General features: G+C 43.6%; 1 protein-coding gene across 3 annotated transcripts in view; it reads left to right on the top strand.

Annotated features, from left to right (window-relative positions):
- Positions 1-21,224, top strand: part of HEATR3 (HEAT repeat containing 3) — a 49,985-nt gene that overhangs the window by 25,639 nt on the left and 3,122 nt on the right. Inside the window, exons 10-15 of one of the 3 annotated variants that reach the window (XM_084813002.1) lie at positions 635-717; positions 8,516-8,652; positions 11,230-11,318; positions 14,941-15,084; positions 15,184-15,360; positions 17,523-17,660. In XM_084813002.1, the coding sequence (XP_084669128.1) occupies positions 635-717; positions 8,516-8,652; positions 11,230-11,318; positions 14,941-15,084; positions 15,184-15,360; positions 17,523-17,639 (747 nt within the window). In that variant the 3' untranslated portion in view covers positions 17,640-17,660. Of the gene's footprint in view, positions 1-634; positions 718-8,515; positions 8,653-11,229; positions 11,319-14,937; positions 15,085-15,183; positions 15,361-17,522; positions 20,705-21,224 lie in introns of those variants that run through there. The other 2 variants (XM_084813001.1, XM_084813003.1) reach the window with 2 other exon arrangements.

Raw genomic sequence — 21,224 nt, 5'->3', positions numbered from 1 at the left:
ATTCTGTGCTAAGAAAAGCTAAATTCTGCACCTTGTATACGTTATGCAAGCAATTTTGCATATTTTGGTTTGGATCCAGGATCTACCTTCCACGGACAAAAGGGCTCTGCTTACGGAGAACTTTTTGGAGATCTCCCCCTCCCCCCCACACCACAGCTCATCCCATGCAGCAGGGTCCCCTGACCCTCTTGTGTAACATTTTCAGTGGGCTGGAGGGGCTGCCATGGGAGGAGGGGACTGGAAAGCCCATTTCTGCCAGCCCAGGTGCATGCACCTAAATCTGGATCCAACCTTTTGCAGACTTCATCCTGCCATTTTAGCTACTTTGCATAATATATCCTGGTTTTGCTAGCCATGGGAGGGAAGAGACAGGGCAAGGAACAAAAACACCAGGAGCACTTATTCAGCCAGCCCCCCCCCCCCCCCCCCGGCTTTGGAGATTCCAAGCATATCTTTGCAACCATATGGACTAACAGCATGCCATTAAAAAAAAAAAATCATGAAAGCCAGTGTTCTTGGGAACGTGAACTTGCACTCAGTTGCACATTCTTTGTGTTTCTTGTGCTTTTGCAGAATCATGGCCATATGCACAGCAATTTGCTGATGAAGCATAACAGCTCTTTTCTTCTCCTAGATACTTGAAAAAACTGCTTTCCCCAACAGTGCTGCTGTTGACATCTGTACATGCAATCCAACTTGGAAGCCGCTAATTAAAAAGTAAGTGTGCACTCGCTTTCATCACACTTCTAGTTAACTTATTGGGATAGCATCGTCTCTCCTGGTGCTATTTGTGGAGCTTGCAGAGGTATCCAGCTCACTGCTGCTGGAAAAAGAATGTTGGACGAGATGGAGCTTTTGTCTTATCCAGCAAGGCAGTTCTTAGTATTCTCTTATCTGAACTACTTATCTTATTTAAGGATTGGCACTTGGCCATTCTGTGACCTCCTCTTTTCTAGAAGTATATGCCTGTTAAGCCCAGTGTTCGAGCTGTTTACTTTAAATTGTTGTTATTTTTTAACACTCATAAAATGCCTATCATTTCCTAAACCCTGTACAGATACTGAAAGGTAAGGCAGTTCCTGCCTGTAGGCTGACAGTCTAATAGATATGATACAAAAGGAAAAAGGAATGGGGCTGGAAGAGGAAAGCAAGCATTGGAACAGCTGCTTCTTTTCTGGCCGATGGATGGGGCCAGGTTGATCGTCCCCTTACTGTGATGTTCTCTCTGGGAGGCAGGGGGTGCAGCATAGATATCACATTACAATTTATCCCCCCCCCCCGAAACATGTGTGGGGGTCCAGCTGGGGTTTATTTTTTTAAATGTAGAGCATTATCCTGCATCAGCATGCTGGCTGTCATTCCAATGTACGGCTTTTACGGGAAGTATCTCATTATGTTGCATTTTGCATTTCCCTCTCCCTGTTTTGAAAATGGGTAATGATGTTGAGCTGGGATTCGAACTTGAAATATAGAATTGTGTGCCCTAAATAGGTTACCAAGTTTCATTCTGATATCTCAGAGTTACAATGCTTCAGACATAGGAAAAGCTGATCTAATGAGATAAACCAGAAGTTTCATTCAGCTCAGCTAATCAGTAAATATGTTCTCTAGACAAAAAATCTTATTCTAAAAATAATTGCGTGCAGATTCATATATACGTGTGTGTGTTGATGCACATAGACACAATGCATGTAGTCGTTTCAGACAATATCTTGTCACTGATTTTCAATTTCTTTTCACTGAGTTCTTTGTATTCTCTTGCACTGGAGACTGCTACCAACGGAGACAGAATGTTGGGTAGTATAGACTTAAGCTCCCTCACTCTGCCACCCAAGGCATTAACTTGGGAAGATTCTGTGTTGACAGTTTCTGTTATGCTCAGTATGTTAAGGGTGTTGGGGATGAGGACACTTTTTGCTCAAGTCAGAATGGCTAATGATGTAAGGGATCAACAACTCTTCAGCCTCTAGGCCAAATCTGAGGGATGATACCGGCTGTCTAGGTTGCCAAGTCAGAGTTGAAAGGTGCGTGTAGGGGGAGTGGGAGCTGCTGCAATGGGTCTTGTTTGCCAGCCAAAGACGAGGGCTGGCCTTCGCCCACCCATCACCCCCTATTTCAGGGGTGGAGAACCTCAGGCCCGGGGGCCAAATCCAGTCCTCCTGGGGTCCCAGTCCAGCCCCCTGGGGTTCCCCAGATGCCCCTTCCCCTTTCCCCCAACCACTGATCATTTGGTGGATTCCTGGCTTTTGTGCAGTAAGTAATTTCAATATGCTGGTATTTTTTCTATTTTGGGCCCCACTGTCAAGAACGACAGCCCGTTTCCCACCGTGAGACTGGGCCTTGGCATCACATCCCAGACACCCACCTGGAATAGTGTGTTATCTGCCAGCTTCTTGGCCCTGTTGCTCAAGGCCATGCTCAGTCCCTGCGATTTGGGAAATCGATAACAGCTGGGTCTGGTGGGAAGATCCTACCTCTTCTGGACGAAGGTAGTCCCTTTGCAGGCTGAGCTGGTGATAGGCTAAGTGAAATCTGTCCTAGGTTGCTGGGGCTGGGCCTTACAAGGGGGTTGAGGGAGGGGTGTGGTGTCTCCCTTCGCCATGGTGGTTTTGGACCTGGTGTTGGCTGGATGCTATCTTGGGAGACCTGTACCTAGGTATGTGATAGGATAGGATAGCCTGTTTGGTTATTTTGCTTGGGGGTACGGTATACAGGCTCCCCTTGGTTTCCTTGCAAGTTTCCAGCTTTGTAATCCTCTGTATATTCTACCGCCTTTAATTCTCCCCTTCCCTCTATCCCTTCCCCTATAATAAACAGGTGTTGTTGTTGTTGTTGTTCAGTTGTTCAGTCGTGTCCGACTCTTCGTAACCCCATGGACCATAGCACGCCAGGCCTCCCGGAATGTGCTCAAGTCCATATTCATTGCATCGGTGATGCTATCTAGCCATCTCATCCTCTGCTGTCCCCTTCTCCTTTTGCCTTCAATCTTTCCCAGCATCAGGGTCTTTTCCAGAGAGTTTTCTCTTCGCATTAGGTGGCCAAAATATTTGAGCTTCGGCTTCAGTATCTGTCCTTCCAATGAGCACTCAGGGTTGATTTCCTTTAGGATTGACTGATTGGACCTCTTTGCAGTCCAGGGGAATCGTAAGAGTCTTCTCCAGCACCACAGTTTGAAAGCATCGATTCTTCGGCGCTCAGCCTTCCTTATAGTCCAGCTCTCACAGCCGTACGTTGCTACTGGGAAAACCGTAGCTTTGATTATACAAACCTTTGTCGGCAAGGTGATGTCTCTGCTTCTTACTTTGCTGTCTAGGCTTGCCATAGCTTTCCTCCCAAGGAGCAAGCGTCTTTTAATTTCATGGCTGCAGTCACCATCTGCGGTGATCTTGGAGCCCAAGAAAATAAAATCTGTCACTGCTTCCATTTCTTCCCCTTCTATATGCCAGGAAGTGATGGGGCCAGATGCCATGATCTTCGTTTTTTTAATGTTGAGTTTCAAACCAGCTTTTGCACTCTCCACTTTCACCCTCAACAAGAGGCTCTTGAGATCCTCTTCACTTTCTGCCATTAGGGTAGGGGTGGACGAAAGTCACTTACCTGTCCTCGAAGCTTGTTCGCGGTGGGGGGGAGGCGCTTCGCTGCTCCCCCCGCAAAGTTCAGGCTGGGGGGGGAGGCTTCCGGCCTTGCCCGGCCGAAATTCAGGCCGGGGGGGGAGGCGCCTCGCCTCGCCCGGCAGTGAACTCCAAAGTTTTCTTTAAAAAAAACAAACGCCCCCGTGATAGGCTACGTGACGATTAACGTAGCCTATCACGGCTAGATCTGCAAAGTCAGCCGTGATAGGCTACGTTAATCGTCACGTAGCCTATCACGGGGGCGTTTTTTTTTTTTTCTTTTCTTGCAATGGCAGCGGCGGCAGCCGGTCGAAAGACCGGCTGCCGCTCCCGCCCCGCACAAACACCCGCCGAACCGCTGGCCGGACCCGCCGCCGGGAGGGACATTCGGCAAAGGTAAGTCCCGTCCCGGGGGGGGGTGCGAGGGGGTGCGGAGAATTTCTCCCCGAAACTTGTTCGGGGGGCTGAACACGTTGGTGCTCGGCCCCCCGAAGTTTCGGGGAGAAATTCTCCACCATCCCTACATTAGGGTGGTATCATCTGCGTATCTGAGGTCGTTGATAATTCTCCCGGCAATCTTAATTCCGACCTGTGATTCATCCAACCTGGCGTTTCTCATGATGTACTCTGCATATAAATTAAATAAGCAGGGTGACAATATACAGCCTTGTTGTACTCTTTTCCCAATTTTGAACCAATCGGTTGTTCCATGTCTGGTTCTTACTGTTGCTTCTTGACCCTCGTACAGGTTTTTCAGGAGACAGGTAAGGTGGTCTGGTACTCCCATCTCTTTAAGAATTTCCCAGAGTTTGTTGTGATCCACACAATCAAAGGCTTTAGCATAGTCGATGAAGCAGAAATAGACGTTTTTCTGGAATTCTCTTGCTTTCTCCATGATCCAGCGAATGTTGGCGATTTGAACTCTAGTTCCTCTGCCTCTTCGAAACCCAGCTTGTACTTCCGGTAGTTCTCGATTCGCATACTGCTGAAGCCTAGCTTGTAGGATTTTGAGCATATCCTTGCTGGCATGTGAAATGAGCGCAATTGTACGGTAGTTTGAACACTCTTTGGCATTGCCCTTCTTTGGAATTGGAATGTAAACTAACCTTTTCCAGTCTTATGGCCATTGCTGAGTGTTCCAAATTTGTTGGCATATTGAGTGCAGCACTTTAACAGCATCATCTTTTAGGATCTTAAATAGCTCAGCTGGAATACTGTCATCTCCGCTAGCTTTGTTGTTACTAATGCTTCCTAAGGCCCACTTGACTTCACTCTTGAGGATGTCCGGCTCAAGTTCAGTGACCGCACTATCATGGCTATCAGGGACATTCAGATCTTTCCTGTATAGTTCTTCTGTGTATTCTTTCCACCTCGTCTTAATCTCATCTGCTTCTATTAGGTCCCTGCCTTCTTTGTCCTTTATCATGCCCGTCTTTGCACAAAACGTTCCCTTGAGATCTCCGATTTTCTTGAAGAGATCTCTAGTCTTTCCCATTCTATTGTTTTCTTCGATTTCTTTGCATTGTTCATTTAAGAAGGCCTTCTTGTCTCTCCTTGCTATTCTCTGGAACTCTGCATTCAGTTGGGTATATCTTCCCCTTTCTCCCTTGCTTTTCGCTTCCCTTCTTTCCTCAGCTACTTGTAAAGCCTCATCAGATAGCCACTTGGCTTTCTTGCATTTCTTTTTCTTTGGGATGGATTAGTTGCTGCCTCCTGAACAATGTTACGGACCTCCGTCCTTAGTTCCTCAGGCACTCTATCAGGTCTAATCCCTGAAATCTATTCCTCACCTCCACTGTATATTCATAAGGGATATGATTTAGGTCATACCTGAATGGTTTAGTGGTTTTCCCTACGTTCTTCAATTTAAGCTGAAATTTTGCAATAAGAAGCTCATGATCTGAGCCACAGTCAGCTCCAGGTCTTGTTTTTACTGACTGTATAGAGCTTCTCCATCTTTGGCTGCAAAGGACATAATCAATCTGGTTTCGATATTGACCATCTGGTGATGTCCATGTGTAGAGTCGCCTCTTGTGCTGTTGGAAAAGAGTGTTTGCTATGATCAGCGTGTTCTCTTGGCAAAACTCTATTAGCTTTTGTCCTGCTTCATTTTGCACACCAAGGCCATGCTTGCCTGTTATCCTGGTGATTTCTTGACTTCCTACTTTAGCATTCCAATCCCCTATGATGAAAGGGACATCTTTTTTTGGTGTTAGTTCTAGAAGGTGTTGTAGGTCTTCATAGAACCGATCAACCTCATCTTCTTCGGCCTCAGTGGTTGGGGCATAGACTTGAATTACTGTGATGTTTTATGGTTTGCCTTGGATTCGTACTGAGATCATTCTATCATTTTTGAGATTGTACCCCAGTACTGCTTTTCCCACCCTCTTATTGACTATGAGTGCTACTTCATTTCTTCTAAGGGATTCTTGCCCACAGTAGTAGATATAATTGCCATCTGAATTAAATTCTCCCATGCTTGTCCATTTTAGTTCGCTGATTCCCAAGATGTCGATGTTCAATCTTGCCATCTCATGTTTGACCACTTCCAGCTTACCTTGATTCATTGATTTTACATTCCAGGTTCCTAAACAATATTGTTCTTTACAGCATCGGACTTTCTTTTCACCACCAGACACATCCACAGCTGAGTATCCTTTCAGCTTTGGCCCAGCCACTTCACTCTTTCTGGCGCTACTTGGAAATTCCCTCTGCTCTTCCCCAGTAGTGTATTGGACACTTTCCAACCTGAGGGGCTCATCTTCCGGCGTCATCTCTTTTAGCCTTGTGATACGTTCCATGGGGTTTTCTTGGCAAGAATACTGGAGTGGGTTGCCATTTCCTTCTCCAGTGGACCACATTTTGTCAGAACTCTCCACCATGACCTGTCCATCTTGGTTGGCCCTGCACGGCATAGCTTATGGCTTCACTGAATTACGCAAGCCCCTTCACCACAGCAAGGCAGTGATCCATGAAGGGGATAATAAACAGTTATCTAATCCCAAATTGGTGTGATCCTTTCTATTCAACCTCAGTGCTAAATTCAGTGCCTCTTGGCAGGAGAGGGAGGTTACTGGGTGTATCTTGGGGCTCGAGGCCAGGTTTGGCCTGTCCTACCTTGCAGGGACGTTGGGGTTAGCCTCAGCGTTCCTTCACATCCACCCTTTTCTCTTTTGGCCCCACTCCCTTTGTCTTTGGCCCTGCCCATCACTGGAATGTGGCCCCTGAGAATCTGGCCCTCAGGTTGTAAGCGAGTCCTCACTCCTGCCTTTATTTCTTTCTCAAAATGGCCATCCAAAATGGCCATCAAGGATTTAACAGTTTGGCTCACTTGATGTGACATAAATGGAACTATAACCCATTACGAGGCATATGCAACTCTTTGTATGTAACATATACCTGTCTGGTCTGTAGGGAGATATTTGGGGGAAGGTTCTTCCTTTTGGTTGTGGGCTGTACTGGGTGCCCCTTTTGCATGTTGCTGCTTTTTTGGCTCTTTTCTTTAGAGCAGGGCTGGCTAACCTGCAGCTTTCAGCCTAATTCTGTGTAGGCCTCAGCCTAATTTCAAAAGCCCTTTGCATGCCATCAGTATAGGCCTCTGGCAGTTATGTAATTCAGTTAATGCTTCTTTTATTCACATGTTTTGGAAATTCCCAATAGTTGCCTCCTTTTGGGAGGAAGTTATTATATGGATAAATTTTGTATTGGAAAGCTCTGTAATATTTACTGATGTTCATGTTCTCTTAAATTACTTGCCTGCTTCTTGGAATGTAACACATGGTCAGCGTAAATGGATCTTTCGTGGCCTTTTGGTTGCTAAAAGACTGATACTACGATACTGGAAGGATAAAAGCTCACGACCTATAATGCATTGGAGTGAATACTTAACAATGCTAGCAACATTTGAAAGAGCGGTATATAGGTGTAACTTGCAGATGGACTTATATTTGGATATCTGGTCTGCTTTTACTGAAGTTTATGTGTAATCTATTCTTTCTCTCTTTTTTTCTCCCTAGAATATTGTAATATTTGAAACTGAGGATTTTAGAATAAGTTACATTTTTCATTTTGTTATTTTTGTTTTGTTTTGTTAAAACTCATAATAAAAAATTGATTAAAAAAAAGACCTCTGGCAAGAGCAACCTGTCCCTCTCCCAGCAGCCTGCTGGGTAACTGGGGGTGGTGGGAGATAAAAGAGTGACAGAAAGAGAGAAAGAAAAGGAGGTAGCCTAGAGAGAGAGAGAGAGAGAGAGAGAATGGGTGGCTCTGTCTACCCCTAGCTTCTTCCCTGCCAGCATATGGTCTGTGACAGATGATGATGATTTACATTTCTATACCACCCAATAGCTGAAGCTCTTTGGGCGGTTTACAAAGATTATGGGCAGTTTACAAAGATTACTCCTGAGGTAAAGCGGCCCTCAGCAGATTAGATTATAGTTTATTTTGGTCACAGACCAGCACATGTAAGATATAAAGTACCAAAAATACCATGTACAAAGGATCAAAACAAAATAGCTACAAAATAATGTAATAAAAACATACAAACCCCTGTGAAAAGAACCTTGGTAGAATGTTAAAATAACAATATTTTAGCATGACTCTCTGGCAAGTGATAGCAGCTGCACAAAGCCAGATAGATACTTTGGGGCTTCTGACTTGACAAAAGATATGATAAATAAAATACATGAGATCTACTGGGAATGTTCTGTAGAATTGGAGTGATAAAAGTGAATCAAAGATCACAATAAAAAGAGCAATGGAATAAAACATGCCCAACTGTCTCCCCTTCCTCACCTTGCGAGGACATAAATGATATGGGCCCTCAGCAGGAAAAAAAGGTTCTCCACCCCTATGTTAGAGGAAGCAGATAAATGCATGTCTTGACTCATTCCATTTCCTTCCAGGTTGAATATGATCCAATACAGAGCCCTGACATGCCTTCACAGTGTCTTACTGGTGTCTGACGTGGATTGCCTTGGGGGAGCTTCAGTGCTGCAGTCACTCTCACAGCACCTCTCCCAGCTAATTTTTTCTCAGCCAGGTGTGTTTTATCCCTTTGTGTCTCCTGTCCAGCTCACCAAGGCTCTGCGTCTTCTCCTGTCCTTCTTTCCTATTAGTAATCACAGTGGCTACCTATGTTCCAGTTTTAACGGCTGTGTTTCCTTGTTATATTGTGCTAGTGTACGCATGGGCACACTATTTTTATTTGTTTAAGAAATCTATATCTTGCCTTCTGACACAAAAAAGATTCCAGGAAGGCTGGCAACAAAAGTTTAAATCATCCAATCAAAACATAACAATAAAACAACTTAACAGCACTGGAGGGGAAAAAGAGGTTTGAATCCAACAGTGCCCTTTCATTCACAGAAAGGGTTTGGATCCAGTGAAAGCTTCTGTGAATTAAAGTGGGGGGAGGGGGAGAGATTTTTTTTTTTCTTATTCTCCCACCACTCCCCGAAAATCTGCTCTGGAGGATTGGGGACCCAGGAACAGTGTAGGAAGTGGCGGGGACGGACGGACGGCGGAAGTGCTACAGAGGGAAACTGTGACAATCCCCTCCCCCCATTTCCATCAGTGGAATCATCCACTGGAACCAAGCCCCTTCCAAGCACCACTGGATCCAATCCAGAGAAAGCAAAGGAGCAAAAATAGAAGTAGAAACATTAAAAAAATCTAAAATAACAACAAAAATTTATTTTTTTATTTGATTTATTAGCCGCCCATCTGGCCAGCTACCTGGCCACTCTAGGCAGCATACAATACTAATAACAAATGTACGTAACCAACTGGGAAAAAAACAACAGCAAAACAACACTGCTCTAAAAACATCATCATCAACAACAAAAAGCATCAGTAACGGAGACTAAAGCAACAAATAAATCATCTAATTTAAAAGCATGGGAAACAGATGCTCTTGTTCTGTGCCTAAAATTTTTGTATGGTAGCCACCACGGAAGAGTGCTGGGCTGCCGCCACCAAAAAGGCCCCATTCTCCAGTGGCCACAAACCCAATCTCGGAAGCATGGAGGCACCGCCAGAGAACAACTTCTGATGAAGTTTTTAAAGAGAAGCCAGCTTCGTGTGGAAGCAGCCGCTTCGTCTAATAATAATATCCTAGTTTTCCTCCTTGTATCAAGATGTCCGAAGCGGCTTACAGAGAAGGAATTTAAAAAATAACCTATAAGCATTAAAAAAAGAAAACCTGAATCCTAAAAAGATAGCAACATGGAAGAGAAACATTTGCAGAGAAACATCTAGGGGATAACATATTGGATGCCAGCCAAACGGTAGGGCTTGTGAGACTAGGAAGGTCTTTAGCTGGTGGCTACACTGGTCTCCCAGGCCTGGGAGTTCAACAGCCTGGAAACAGTGAAGAGGGCGCTCTCTCTCATAGGAACATAAGAGCTCTGTGGATCAGACCAAAGGCCTATCTAGTCCAATATCCCGTTTCCCACAATGACCAACCAGATGACTCTTGGAAAGCCCCAAAGAAGGACAGGAGGATGATAGCCCCTGGCTCCTCAGGATCTGGTGTTTCGAGGTATGTTACCTCTGATCCTGGAGAGTGAATATATGGCCATCAAAATTACTAGCCATGGATAGACTTATTGCCATAAATTTGTCCCATCCTGTTTCAAAGCTGTGTAAGTTGGTGGCTGTCACATTACCACAATGATGGTGAGAACTTCATGTCCCAAACTGGGGAGGGGCAAGTGAATAAGATAGATGAGGGTGTGCAGGATGGAGGGTGGGGGGACAGGCCAACCCACACCCATCTTTCAGTTGCTCTAGACCTCCTTATTAAACACCTTTCTAGGCTTTCTTAGTAAATTATATGGTGGGGAATGTAGGATACTTGGCCACCTTAGAATACCAGAAGCTTGGCAGAAAGTCGGTTGATGAGTCAATGAGTAAACAATTTAGAAATGGAAGTCAGAGCCCCTAAGCCAGCCTTTCCATGTGATGCCCTCCAGATGTCTTGGACCAGCTCCCATCAGCCTTAGCCAGCATACAAATCCTGGGAGTTGTCATCCAAAACATCCAGAGGGCACCAAGTTGGGGAAGTAAACCCTAAGCTGGCATTGGTTAGGAGAGTTTATTGTAGGATAGGGGTGTGGAGGACCATATGTTGGAGTGCAACTCCCATCATTCCTAGCTAGTATAGTCAATGGTGAGGGATAATGGGAGTTGCAGTCTGACAACATCTGGAGGGCCACATGTTCCCCATCTCAGTTGTATGGGGATTGTATTCAATGTTATTTCTCTGTAATGCTCTAAGCAGACCCATTGTAATGAAAGGGACTGAAGTTAGACTAACATTGAATACAACTCATGGTTTCTATCCTCTGGGAAGGAAGAAGATGTAAGTAGGGCTCATGATGGTTTGGGGCGAGAGCTGGGGGTCAGAATGGCAGTGGTGGATGAGCAAACTCTAAATTTCTGAAATGTGGGGATTTGCACCCCCCCCCCTCAAAAAAAATCCAGTTTTGGAACTGCCAAGCCAGTCCTAAGCACATTTTCCAGGACGTGTATCAATCTCAGTGAAATTTACCTCTGAATAAGTCTCTTTTGTTTTGAGCCTGGAATAACTTTGTTGGTGTTTTTTACTTTTGGGCAGAATTTTCTAAACAAATGGAGTTTCTGGAAGCTGTAACCAGTGCTTTGCGAGCTCTTTTGCAAATGTTGGCCTCTAACAATATACCTCAGGTGAGATTGTTTGTTTTCCGCCTTCCCCAAATTAATAATAAAATCTTCTTGTCATATTGTTAAGATGGATGCATGTATTGTTTCAAAGCTCTTTGGGAACTGAACAAGAGGGCAGTTTCACTTTATTTGAAGGGATTTAGTTATGAGAGAAAAGTGTGTGTGTGTGTGTGTGTGTGTCTCCTTCATGCCTATAGCAAGTCTACGGAGGGTGAAGTGCAGTCTTCCTCAGCCTGGTGCCTTTCAAATGTGTTGGACTGCCACTCCCATGATTCCCAGGCAGCAGTGGCTTGGAATGATGGGAGATGCAGCCCAACTCATCCAGAGCACACCAGATTGGGGAAGTCTGGTGTACTGGAACTGCATGTGACACCCTTGGCAACATCTGTGGATTGAACGGACTGTCAGCAAGGGTCTCAGCTATAATCATATTGGCTCTTCTTGTCAGCAGGAACCCTGACCATGTAAGGTTCCTGCTGATGTGGAGAGCTATAGTTGTACATGCATAGAGTCCCCTTGTAGATGTTCTGCTCAATGCATAGATGCTTGTGGGCAGGGCCAGGAGGGGCATGGACATTGGTGCTAGGGCTGGCCCCCTCCATGCTGATAGCCAGCACATGGAGAGGGCAGTGGGGACACCCCTACCCGCAGTGACCATGTGCAGAGTGGAACATTGGCCATATTTTCTTAAGTTCTGTCCTTGCTATTGGGAACTCCAGTGGCGCAAGGTTCCGGCGCACATAGCTACATGCATTTCGAACATCCTTGCCAATGTTTGCTTGATGTGTGGACGTGGTGGCGGTCTGGGAGGTTCATGGACATTGGAGGCATTGGTTAACTTTATTATTTCTGCTCCTGGCTATATACATGGAAGGGACTCCTGTGAACAGTTCTTAGCCCATCCATCCATCCATCCATCCATCCATCCATCCATCCATCCATCCTATATACTTGGGTGGGCAATGTTTGGCTCAGAAGTTTGGACCTGCAGTTCCCAACAGTCCTAGCTAGCATAGCCAGTGGTCAGGAACCCTCAGCTGTAAGCCAAAACATCTGGAGCGGCACAGGTTGCCCACCCCTGCCTAATAGCAAACCCATTCTCCAAGTGTGGATCCAAGAACAAGATGGCAGGTATCAACAGGCTTGGGGAAACCCCAAGGTTTGTAGAAATACAAAGAACCCTGTTTGACTGTTGGAGTGGGGATGGAAAATGGGGATGCAGGGAAAGAATGGAATGGAGTATCCTGGAAAAGGGTATAGCTTGCTGGCTGGAACCCTGAATAGGAGCACTCCGTGCTGTAACATTTTGTTGCAGGTCCCACTTCTCTTGCCTATCTGCCAGCTTCTAGCATTCTGTCTGTCACACTTCCAACATTCTGTTACACCCCAGAACAACCAAGAAACAGAAGCTCTAGCAGGGCTACAGGAATAAATGCAGGACAAAGGAGTAGATCTAGCTAATTTGAAGTTGAGCTAGAGAACAGTGCCTTTGAACATGTACAGAGTACTTTCCCCTCTACCTTTTCCATTGTCAGTAGATACAGCTCTTGGGGCATGGGAGATGGTTTGTATGTGGGCCTGGTTGCTTAACTTTCTCTTTTATAAGTTTGATCCCTGAATGAAAAAAGTTCCAAAAAACATTTGGATAAAAGTCTTTCTTGCCCGAGGTTTATGTTGAGTTCTTCTTCTTCTTCTTCTTTTTGAATATATTTTTATTTATTTTATCTTTATAAATGAAATAAACAGTGCCAAAATTACCAACAACCTGATCAATACTACAATTTCCCAACAATACAATATTCTGATGAGGACACCACAATAACAAAAAGAGAAGGAAAAAGAGAAAAAAAAAGGAAAAGGGAGGAGGAAAAGAAGTGAAGAAAAAAGAAGAAGATTCTTTCCTCTTTCTTCCCCCTCTCCCTCTCCCTCCCTTTTAAAGAATTAAGTTTAAACTCCAGTACCCCCTGGCCTCCGATGCCATTCTGTTTTAAAAATTATATCTATAACCTTAACAATCTTACAATTTAATAAACAACCTTACATTTCAATATCATATCATCAATTTTATGTCAAAGAAACAGGTCTACCATTCATTCCCAGAAGCCAATGTTATTATTATTTTTAATAATAATAATAATAATAATAATAATAATAATAAAACTTAATATAAACCTTCGACAGTCAGCAATATATTTTATACTAGATATATTATCTATTTTGAAATAGAAAATATAAAGAAAAGCAAGAAAAAACAAAAGATGAAAGAGAATAAATGAATATATGTATAATCATTTATCTTCTGAGCTAGCCTGGATCATGTAGACTAAACACAAACAGTTAACAAAGCTTGTTTAAAGATTCCAGTTCATAGGGTTGTACCAGCAATCTCATGCATTTTTATGTTCAGCCATGCCTCCGCCATTTCCTGATTTAGAAACTTCTTCATCTGACCTTCAGACACAATACAAAGTGTAGCAGGATATTTTAAGTAATATTGTAAGTTCATTTGTTTTGCCATATTTTTTGCTTTGATAAATTGCCTTCTTTTATTCGCCACCTCTTTGATATAGTCTGGAAATAACATAACTTTATCTTGTTTCCAGGAAAGGTTTCCACCCTCTCTTGTCAAACGCAGGATATAATTCTTTGTAGAGACTTTTGCAAATTGAACTATGATTGTGTAATCAGTCCCTTTAGCATTTGGCACACGAAATGCCTGCTCAATATCAAGTAAATAATGGGATAGGGAGTATCTCATGCAAAAGTGTGTCCACAAAAATAGGCAATTTTACATCATTAGACAGATTTTTAATCCCAATAATACGTACATTGGACCTTCTCGTGAAGGCCTCCAGTTGAGAAATTCTATCAGAGGCATTTTTAAAACAAATTTGTGTTGTAGTTTCATTTCCTGCACTCGGTCTTATAGCTCATTAGTTTTCATCTCCATTTTTTGCCATGATGCATTAATTAAATCTACAGCTCCTTGCAAGTTGGTGATGGAATTTTGGATTAAATCCAACCTTTTGGCTTGCTCCGTAAATTGCGAAGATAAAGTCTTTATCAAAGTAAATGATTCCCCTATATCTTCTGTTCTCGAAACTTTTGACACAGGGAGTGCAGGGGGAGTTGATGCCAGCTCCTTTCTTCTCCTTGGCGTGGTCATGTTTCTCTCAAAAAGATCTTGCAGGTCCTCAGATGTTCTCAAATATTAACATTTCTTAAATCATCCCTCAGAAGTTGTTGATATTTCTTAAAGCGTATATTATGGAACATGTCAGACCTGTTTTCTCCTATGGAATAGGAGTCTCAGTACAGCTTTTTGCATTGGTAAAGCTCTGGAGAGATAATCCTGGAATCCAGCCCCCCTACTATCTTGGGGGGGGTACTTTTCTCCAAGATGTTATCCAGATGTTGCCTTGGCCCCCCTTTAATTCAAGGGGGGGATGAAAAGGTTTTTCAACCTTTTAAAAAGCTGTTTGAGAAAGCTCCCACGGAGCTGCCCGTGGGATGCTACCAGAGCGACATTGGTTCCAACCGAAAGTCCATGTTGAGTTCTTCAAAAGTAAGAGGCTGAGCATTTTCTCTCTCCCCACACCCTTTTCCTTTTTATTCTTTTAAGCAGTGCATGACTCCCGAGCAGCTGATGACTTTGTGTGAAGCTGGGATTCATAGCAACAACATTAGTGTTCGGGTAAACGTCGTTAGCATTCTAGGAATTGCTGGCAGCGTGCTTGCAAAAGTAGACGACACTGCGGAAACGCTAAAGGTAAAAGCTGATGGTAATCTCTCCCTTGTTTTTAGCAATGATGTTACTGCTTGAAAGATCACTGTGGGGTCTTGTGTGTGTGTTACTATATTGTTTCAGATGATTGGGAAGTTCCTCCTTGATGTTGCGACAAAGGATCCTTGTCTTGTGGTAGTTGGAGAAGCTCTGGATGCCCTCTTTGATGTTTTCGCGGACGGTAAAGAAGCTGAAAGGGCGGCGGAGCAAATAAAATTGCTTCATGCACTTAAGGAATTCCAGCCAGTTTTCAAATTGCGGGTAAGCATATTGTGTCATTGTGAGAGCACTAATATGAATTGCGACTGCATTCACACTAGCAGTCAGAGAATTTGACTTTCCAGCAGATGCATCCGCTGTTTATATTGATGTCCTAAAATCCCCAACTTATTTGCTGTTGAAAAAAAAGCTCCACGTTGCTAGCCCTTGTGGGTGTAGTAATATATTTTAAAAGATGGAGACAAGTAATAGTTGAGAAAATGGGAGCAGTGTTAGAAGAATTCTAGTGGCAAGAGCAGAAATGGGCAACTTCAGGAGATCCTGGGGTCAGTTTTGCCCCTTGGGAGTGCTCTGTGGGGTACATCACAGAAAATTAAAAAAGATTTTTTTTAAAAAATGGTGTAAATTAGTTTGTTTGAAAGCTAGTTTTGACCCTTTGGGGGACTCTGTAGCAGCTCTGGACACCAGTTTGTTTATAAAAAACATATATTTTTAAAGATTTTGTGGAGGTGGTGGAGGCCACATGGGAGGACTGTGGGGGCTGCATGTTGCCCACCCCTGGGCTAGACAGTTGTAGCATTTGGGTTCTTCCCTCACTTTTTGGTGCGCTTTGTCTGTCTTCATGGACCTCAGACCCAGCTTCCATACTTATTCCTCTGCTGTATCTCATGAGACCTATTGTTTCCTTCCTTCCCTCTTCTGTATTATTCTGCTCTTAAGATGGATTTAGCTTTGCTAAGTGACACTGCCTCAGCAAAGCAGTATGCCCTTCTGCAGTGGATGAACTGAGTTTGTTTGTTAAATTTAATCAGGTTGATTTCTTAGATCAGGGCAACCTACCTGAGCCGGATACCCGCCAGATGTGTTGGACTACAGATGTGTTGGATCTGGTACCCTCCAGATGTGTTGGATGCTAGGAGTCGCAGTCTAACACATTTGGAGGGCACCAGGTTTTGGAAGGCTGGATCAGGCCAATACACCCTCATGGTGATAATGAAAAATTTGACTTTCGGGGTTGTCGAATTTCAGTTTTCTGGGAGTTAATTCAAAGACGTCATCTGAGAAATGATATACCTGCCAGCCCCAGGGAACATGATGCTCTTGAACACAAGGAAGGAGCTAATCTGCCAGTATGTGAGACAAATGCTGCTTAGTCATCACCCAGGCTGCAGAGTCTGGTGTACTAGTATAGGTTCCCCAAGGACAGGAGAGGGCTAAAGGGGTGAGTTCGTACATACATGCATGTTCATCATTCTGTGACCAGACCACCAAGGGATGACTTGTGTATGTATGAAGGAGCCATCACAGATCTGCCACTGCAGATAACCTAACTTTAATCACAGTTCTTTTCAGTGGTAGCAGTTCGTGAATTAAGCTGCAAGTCATCAGTGACAAGATATTGAGCAGGCCTGGCACCAGAACATGGCACCTTCAGGCAGCTTCTAGGGCCTCAGAACACCTGTAGGGTGCACTGCTGCTGTCTCATGGGCCCTCCTTTAATCTCGCCCCCTGCTACTCTGATTAGCAATGGCTGGCTGAATAGAGTTCATTTGTTTAAATATAATCAGGTCTAGGAACAGCCATTTTAATTTCCCATGAACGCACATGAGTGATGATTTGCTGGCGGCATTGTGGGGAATTTTAAAATGGATCCCCAGCATTGATCGGAACGCTGCTGGTGTCCACCGTTGGTGCTGCCACACAATGACCCCACAAGGGCTCACCTAAGAGGAGGGGGCTGTTGATTAGGAGGGAACCCACCAGGGGTCCTTTACTGCATGGCCCCTCAAACCTGGAGCTTGCTCTGTTATCAAGTGTTGTGCATACATGTGTGAATCTGCCCAGAATGTTGAGTTTTGAGAGGGAGGGAGTGTGCCCTGAAAATAGCTTTCTTTTGATTTAGTTTGTATACCAGGTGTTTTTTTTAATCTATGGTTTTAATCAATGTAGCCAGATGTGAACCATTGCTCAATTTAAGCTTTTGATCCTCAAAACACCACAGTATCCAGGGAAGTGGAGGAATTTTTTTTTCCCAAGCATCTTGATGCTTTGACCAAGTGATGTCTATATTCTGATTCTGAAACAACTGTATATGACCCCACCTATTTTTCAGAACATTAAAGTGGACTTTGTCGGATGGTTTAGACCAAATCTCTTGAAGAATATCAATAAAATGACCTGTATTTTCCCCTTTAAAATTGCAGATGCGCAAAGAAGGAAAAGGACAGTACAGCACAGATCAGTTATGTGTGCTTGACAATGTGAAACTGAATTTAAGAAGATTCATTGCCTATCAAGAGACTTTGGAGAAAAAAAAATAACTTCTGAATAGTAAAAAGAATGTAAAGCTGTATTTTTGTTATTGTTTGTGAAATATAGCACCTTGCAGTGACTGTGGGTAGGAGAGGAGGGTGGCAAGTCTGCTTTTGATGTTGCATTTCTTACAAATAAGGAATTGGGGAGAGGGCTAATAAAGCTGGATTCAGGATCCTTATGTGCCAGTAAATCAGGACAGGAAAAATACTTAAACTCCTAGATCAAGGGTGGGGAACCTAACCATAGCCCCCCACACACATTCTAATAAGTTGAAATGCCTTTCCTAAGGCATTTAGGAATGCCTTAGTTATGGCAGTAAGAGCTTTAAGCTACAGTATGCTGGTATTTTTGGCTCTGTCCCTTTGACTTCAGCCCCACCCCTCTGCTTTCGGCCAGCCCACCTCTGGGAATGTGGCCCCCAAGGGTTTCTCCGAAATTGGATCCAGCCCTCTGTCTGAAATAGGTTCTTCACCCCTGCCCTAGATGATGCACTTCAGCTTCTTAAGTACCAGCACCGCATTTTAGGGGCCAGTCCTGCCTAATACTAAATTAATACGAGTTCCCTGGATGACAGCATCAGTTTTCCAGGTGACCAAGCGACTAGGATTTTTTCCAGTTCTCCCTTTGGAAGGCAATGTTCCTAATCTTCTAAGTATGGTTAGGAGTTTGGGAACATCTCATAGGCTCATGCTCTCCTTCCCTTCCCTTTTCTTGTTTGGCATATGACACCCTTCTCCCCCGTTTTCATAGCTAATTATACTGCATTTAGGTTATCATTGTTATGATAGGTTACCAGTGTTATCATTAGCCATGATTAGCAAATCGACTTCTAACCATGGCTGCACTCTTTGATTTGAGCTAACCATGGCTAATGTTAACACTGGTGCAGATGCGACACTATACCCATGCTTAGCTTTCTGAAAAGAAAGGGAAGGAGCAATACAAGCTTTGTGGGGTGCTCCCACTCTCTTAAACAATGGTTACAAAATTTAGAATATTATGTCAGGACTGGGTTGAAATCTCTGGATTGTATTATCATTTGTGTTTTTAAAAAAGCTATCCCTGTCTGGTATGAAACTATCATTCTGCAAAGGAGGTAAAGGAAATATGAACTGATTCATGCTGGAATTTTTTTGGGGGGAAAATAATACTTTTTTACCATGCTCTGGAGGGTATGTAATTCACTGGAAAAGCAACGTCTGTCTGGAAGGTGGGCTACTTTTAACACAATGTTGCTGTGGATTAGCCCCAAGTGGTCCTACCCTGGGACTGGCTTTTTGCCATCTATACTGGCTAACCATACTGCAGAAACATACTGAGATTTTTTCAAATCGTGGCATACTCTTTGCACTACATACCGAGGTGGGGACGAGGAGCGAGAAAAATCCAGTCCCTGGGAACCAGCATTGATCATTTAGGTACCAGGCATACACTGGGTTGAAAAAATATTTTAGGTTTCATAGTTGCTGGCATCTACTTTTCTAGGCAATGTCTCGCCTGGGATTTTTCCAGTCTTGGCTATAGAAATGATAGATAGCCATCAACGGTTACTGTTGAGCAGTAACAACAGGTGAGGATGTTGTTGCTCTGCAAAATCGCTCACATCTGTCACCTTGAAATGTGTTTGCTGAGCAGCTGCAAAAATATAGATGGCACAAAACCAGCTCCTTTTACCTTGAGTTGATCAAATGGCTTGAAATTGGGAATTGGAACAGAAACCAGAAAGGTAGCTGTGTTAAGCAATACAGTCCTGTGGCACCATTATTTATTTTCTTTTTAAAAAGCTATTATATTGTCAGCTTTTGTAGGCTAAGGACTGTTTCTAGCAGCATATGATGAAATAGGTCTTGCCTGCAGAAGCTCATACCACAATATATTAGTTGGGGTGCATTTCTGCACTCTCTTTGCTGAGGGCCAAGATATGGAAGCTATCTGTGTTTTTAAAGTTGGTTTTGATCTGTTCTGAATCTGTCTGTTTTACATGATATGGTTTTAAAATTCTAAAGTTTGTCTATATGGCCTTGGCCACGGAGCCCTTTTGGGCAGAAAAGTGCTTCATAAATATTTCAATAAATAAATGAATAAGCTCTAGGAAGGAAGGAATATTCCAGGTTGGCGTTCTGTTCCCTGCCCTATCCAGTTCACTGGGTGCCCAGCTTTATAGCTGCCACTTTTCTATCAAGGCAGAAAAAGTAGCACAGGTCTCACTATGTGTAACAGGTCTGCTTCCCAACAGGTGTGTAGCATATTGCACAATTTGGGATGCTGCCTATGATCAGAAGAATGAAGGCTTTGGGCCAAACATTTTCTGGTGCATTGCTGTGCGACAAGCACAACTGGTTCCTCTTAGGTGCCAACGTGCAGATGGTCTTTAAGGTGCCAACGTGCAGATGGTTTTCCGCACAAGATGGTAGACTTAATTCTCAGGATACGCTCCTGTTTCCTTTGTCACATGGACTGTTTTCATCTTGCCTTCAAGCTGGTTTACTAGGTTAATATACAGGAGTGTGCTTTCTTGTCTATTTTCCTTACATTTTTTTTCAAATGTGATGTGATTTTTAAAAGATTATTTGCTTATTTTTGGAAAGAAAAAGGCTATTTGACTAAGTTTTCTTCAGAAGACTAGGCAATCTGATGTTTGAAATGGTGTGTGTGTGTCTGAGTCTAATCGAATACATTACTTTTGCACTATTACTCTAGGTTTTATATAGATATATAAAATATATTTTAAAAATAGATACATTTCTACCATGTATATGTAATGGAGACTTGGAAATTGGACTACATAACATGGAACAAGTGACATGGAATACATAGAATGCTGAACTTTTTAAATAACATTGATATTTTCATCTTGTATTTGAAATAGCTTAGTCTAAAGCCCTGTTAAAACAGGAAACTACTATTTTCTATAAAAAGAGATGTGTGTTTGTATTTGAACTTAACTTGATTGCTGAAATTAGCTGCATCAACAACAGAAATTAGAGGATTCTTCTGTTTTACTGTTAAAACTTACAATCAGGCAGGGCTGTAACAGGAGCTAGAGGAAATAAACTATACTTCATTGGACATGATGATTTCAGCCTCTTAGCCACACTCCTGTTTTCCTGGGGACATCCCCTTGACTTGGCTACTCTGCTAATTTTGCATGGCTGGAAATCAGAGGAGATCATTAAGTGTTTGCTTCTTAAGTGTTATCTGTCTCCCCTTAAAATCCTGTCCGATCTGGGTGCCTCGTTCCCGCACTGCTCACGTCCTGATTGGGGCATGAGCAGTGCAGGAAGGGATTTGACTGGGGCTTGCAGGACCCAGAGTGTGGGAGAATCCCTTTGTTATTGGAGATAACATGGGAATTCCTCTTCCTAGGCCAAGGGGCAGAGGTTGGGAGGGGGAGAGGCCCATGGAAGGTGCTCTACCCTCTGCAGGCCAGATTGGACAGCTCTGTGGGTGGGGAGTTTCCCTCCCTGCCTTAAATCTTTTGGTTTAAAAATTCGTTCTTGCCATTGGGAAGGCAAGTGGTGTGCAGGGAAACCCTCTTATCTCTCATCAGAAATGGGAGATCATGGGAGTGCTTCTCCATAGGCTGGCGG

This window comes from Heloderma suspectum, chromosome 8, assembly GCF_057233095.1.
Source record: "Heloderma suspectum isolate Gila_16-S chromosome 8, 16-S_ref, whole genome shotgun sequence".
NCBI lineage: Eukaryota > Metazoa > Chordata > Lepidosauria > Squamata > Helodermatidae > Heloderma > Heloderma suspectum.
The sequence above is the reverse complement of the archived record's forward strand: the minus strand, read 5'-3'. Positions and strand labels throughout refer to the sequence as shown.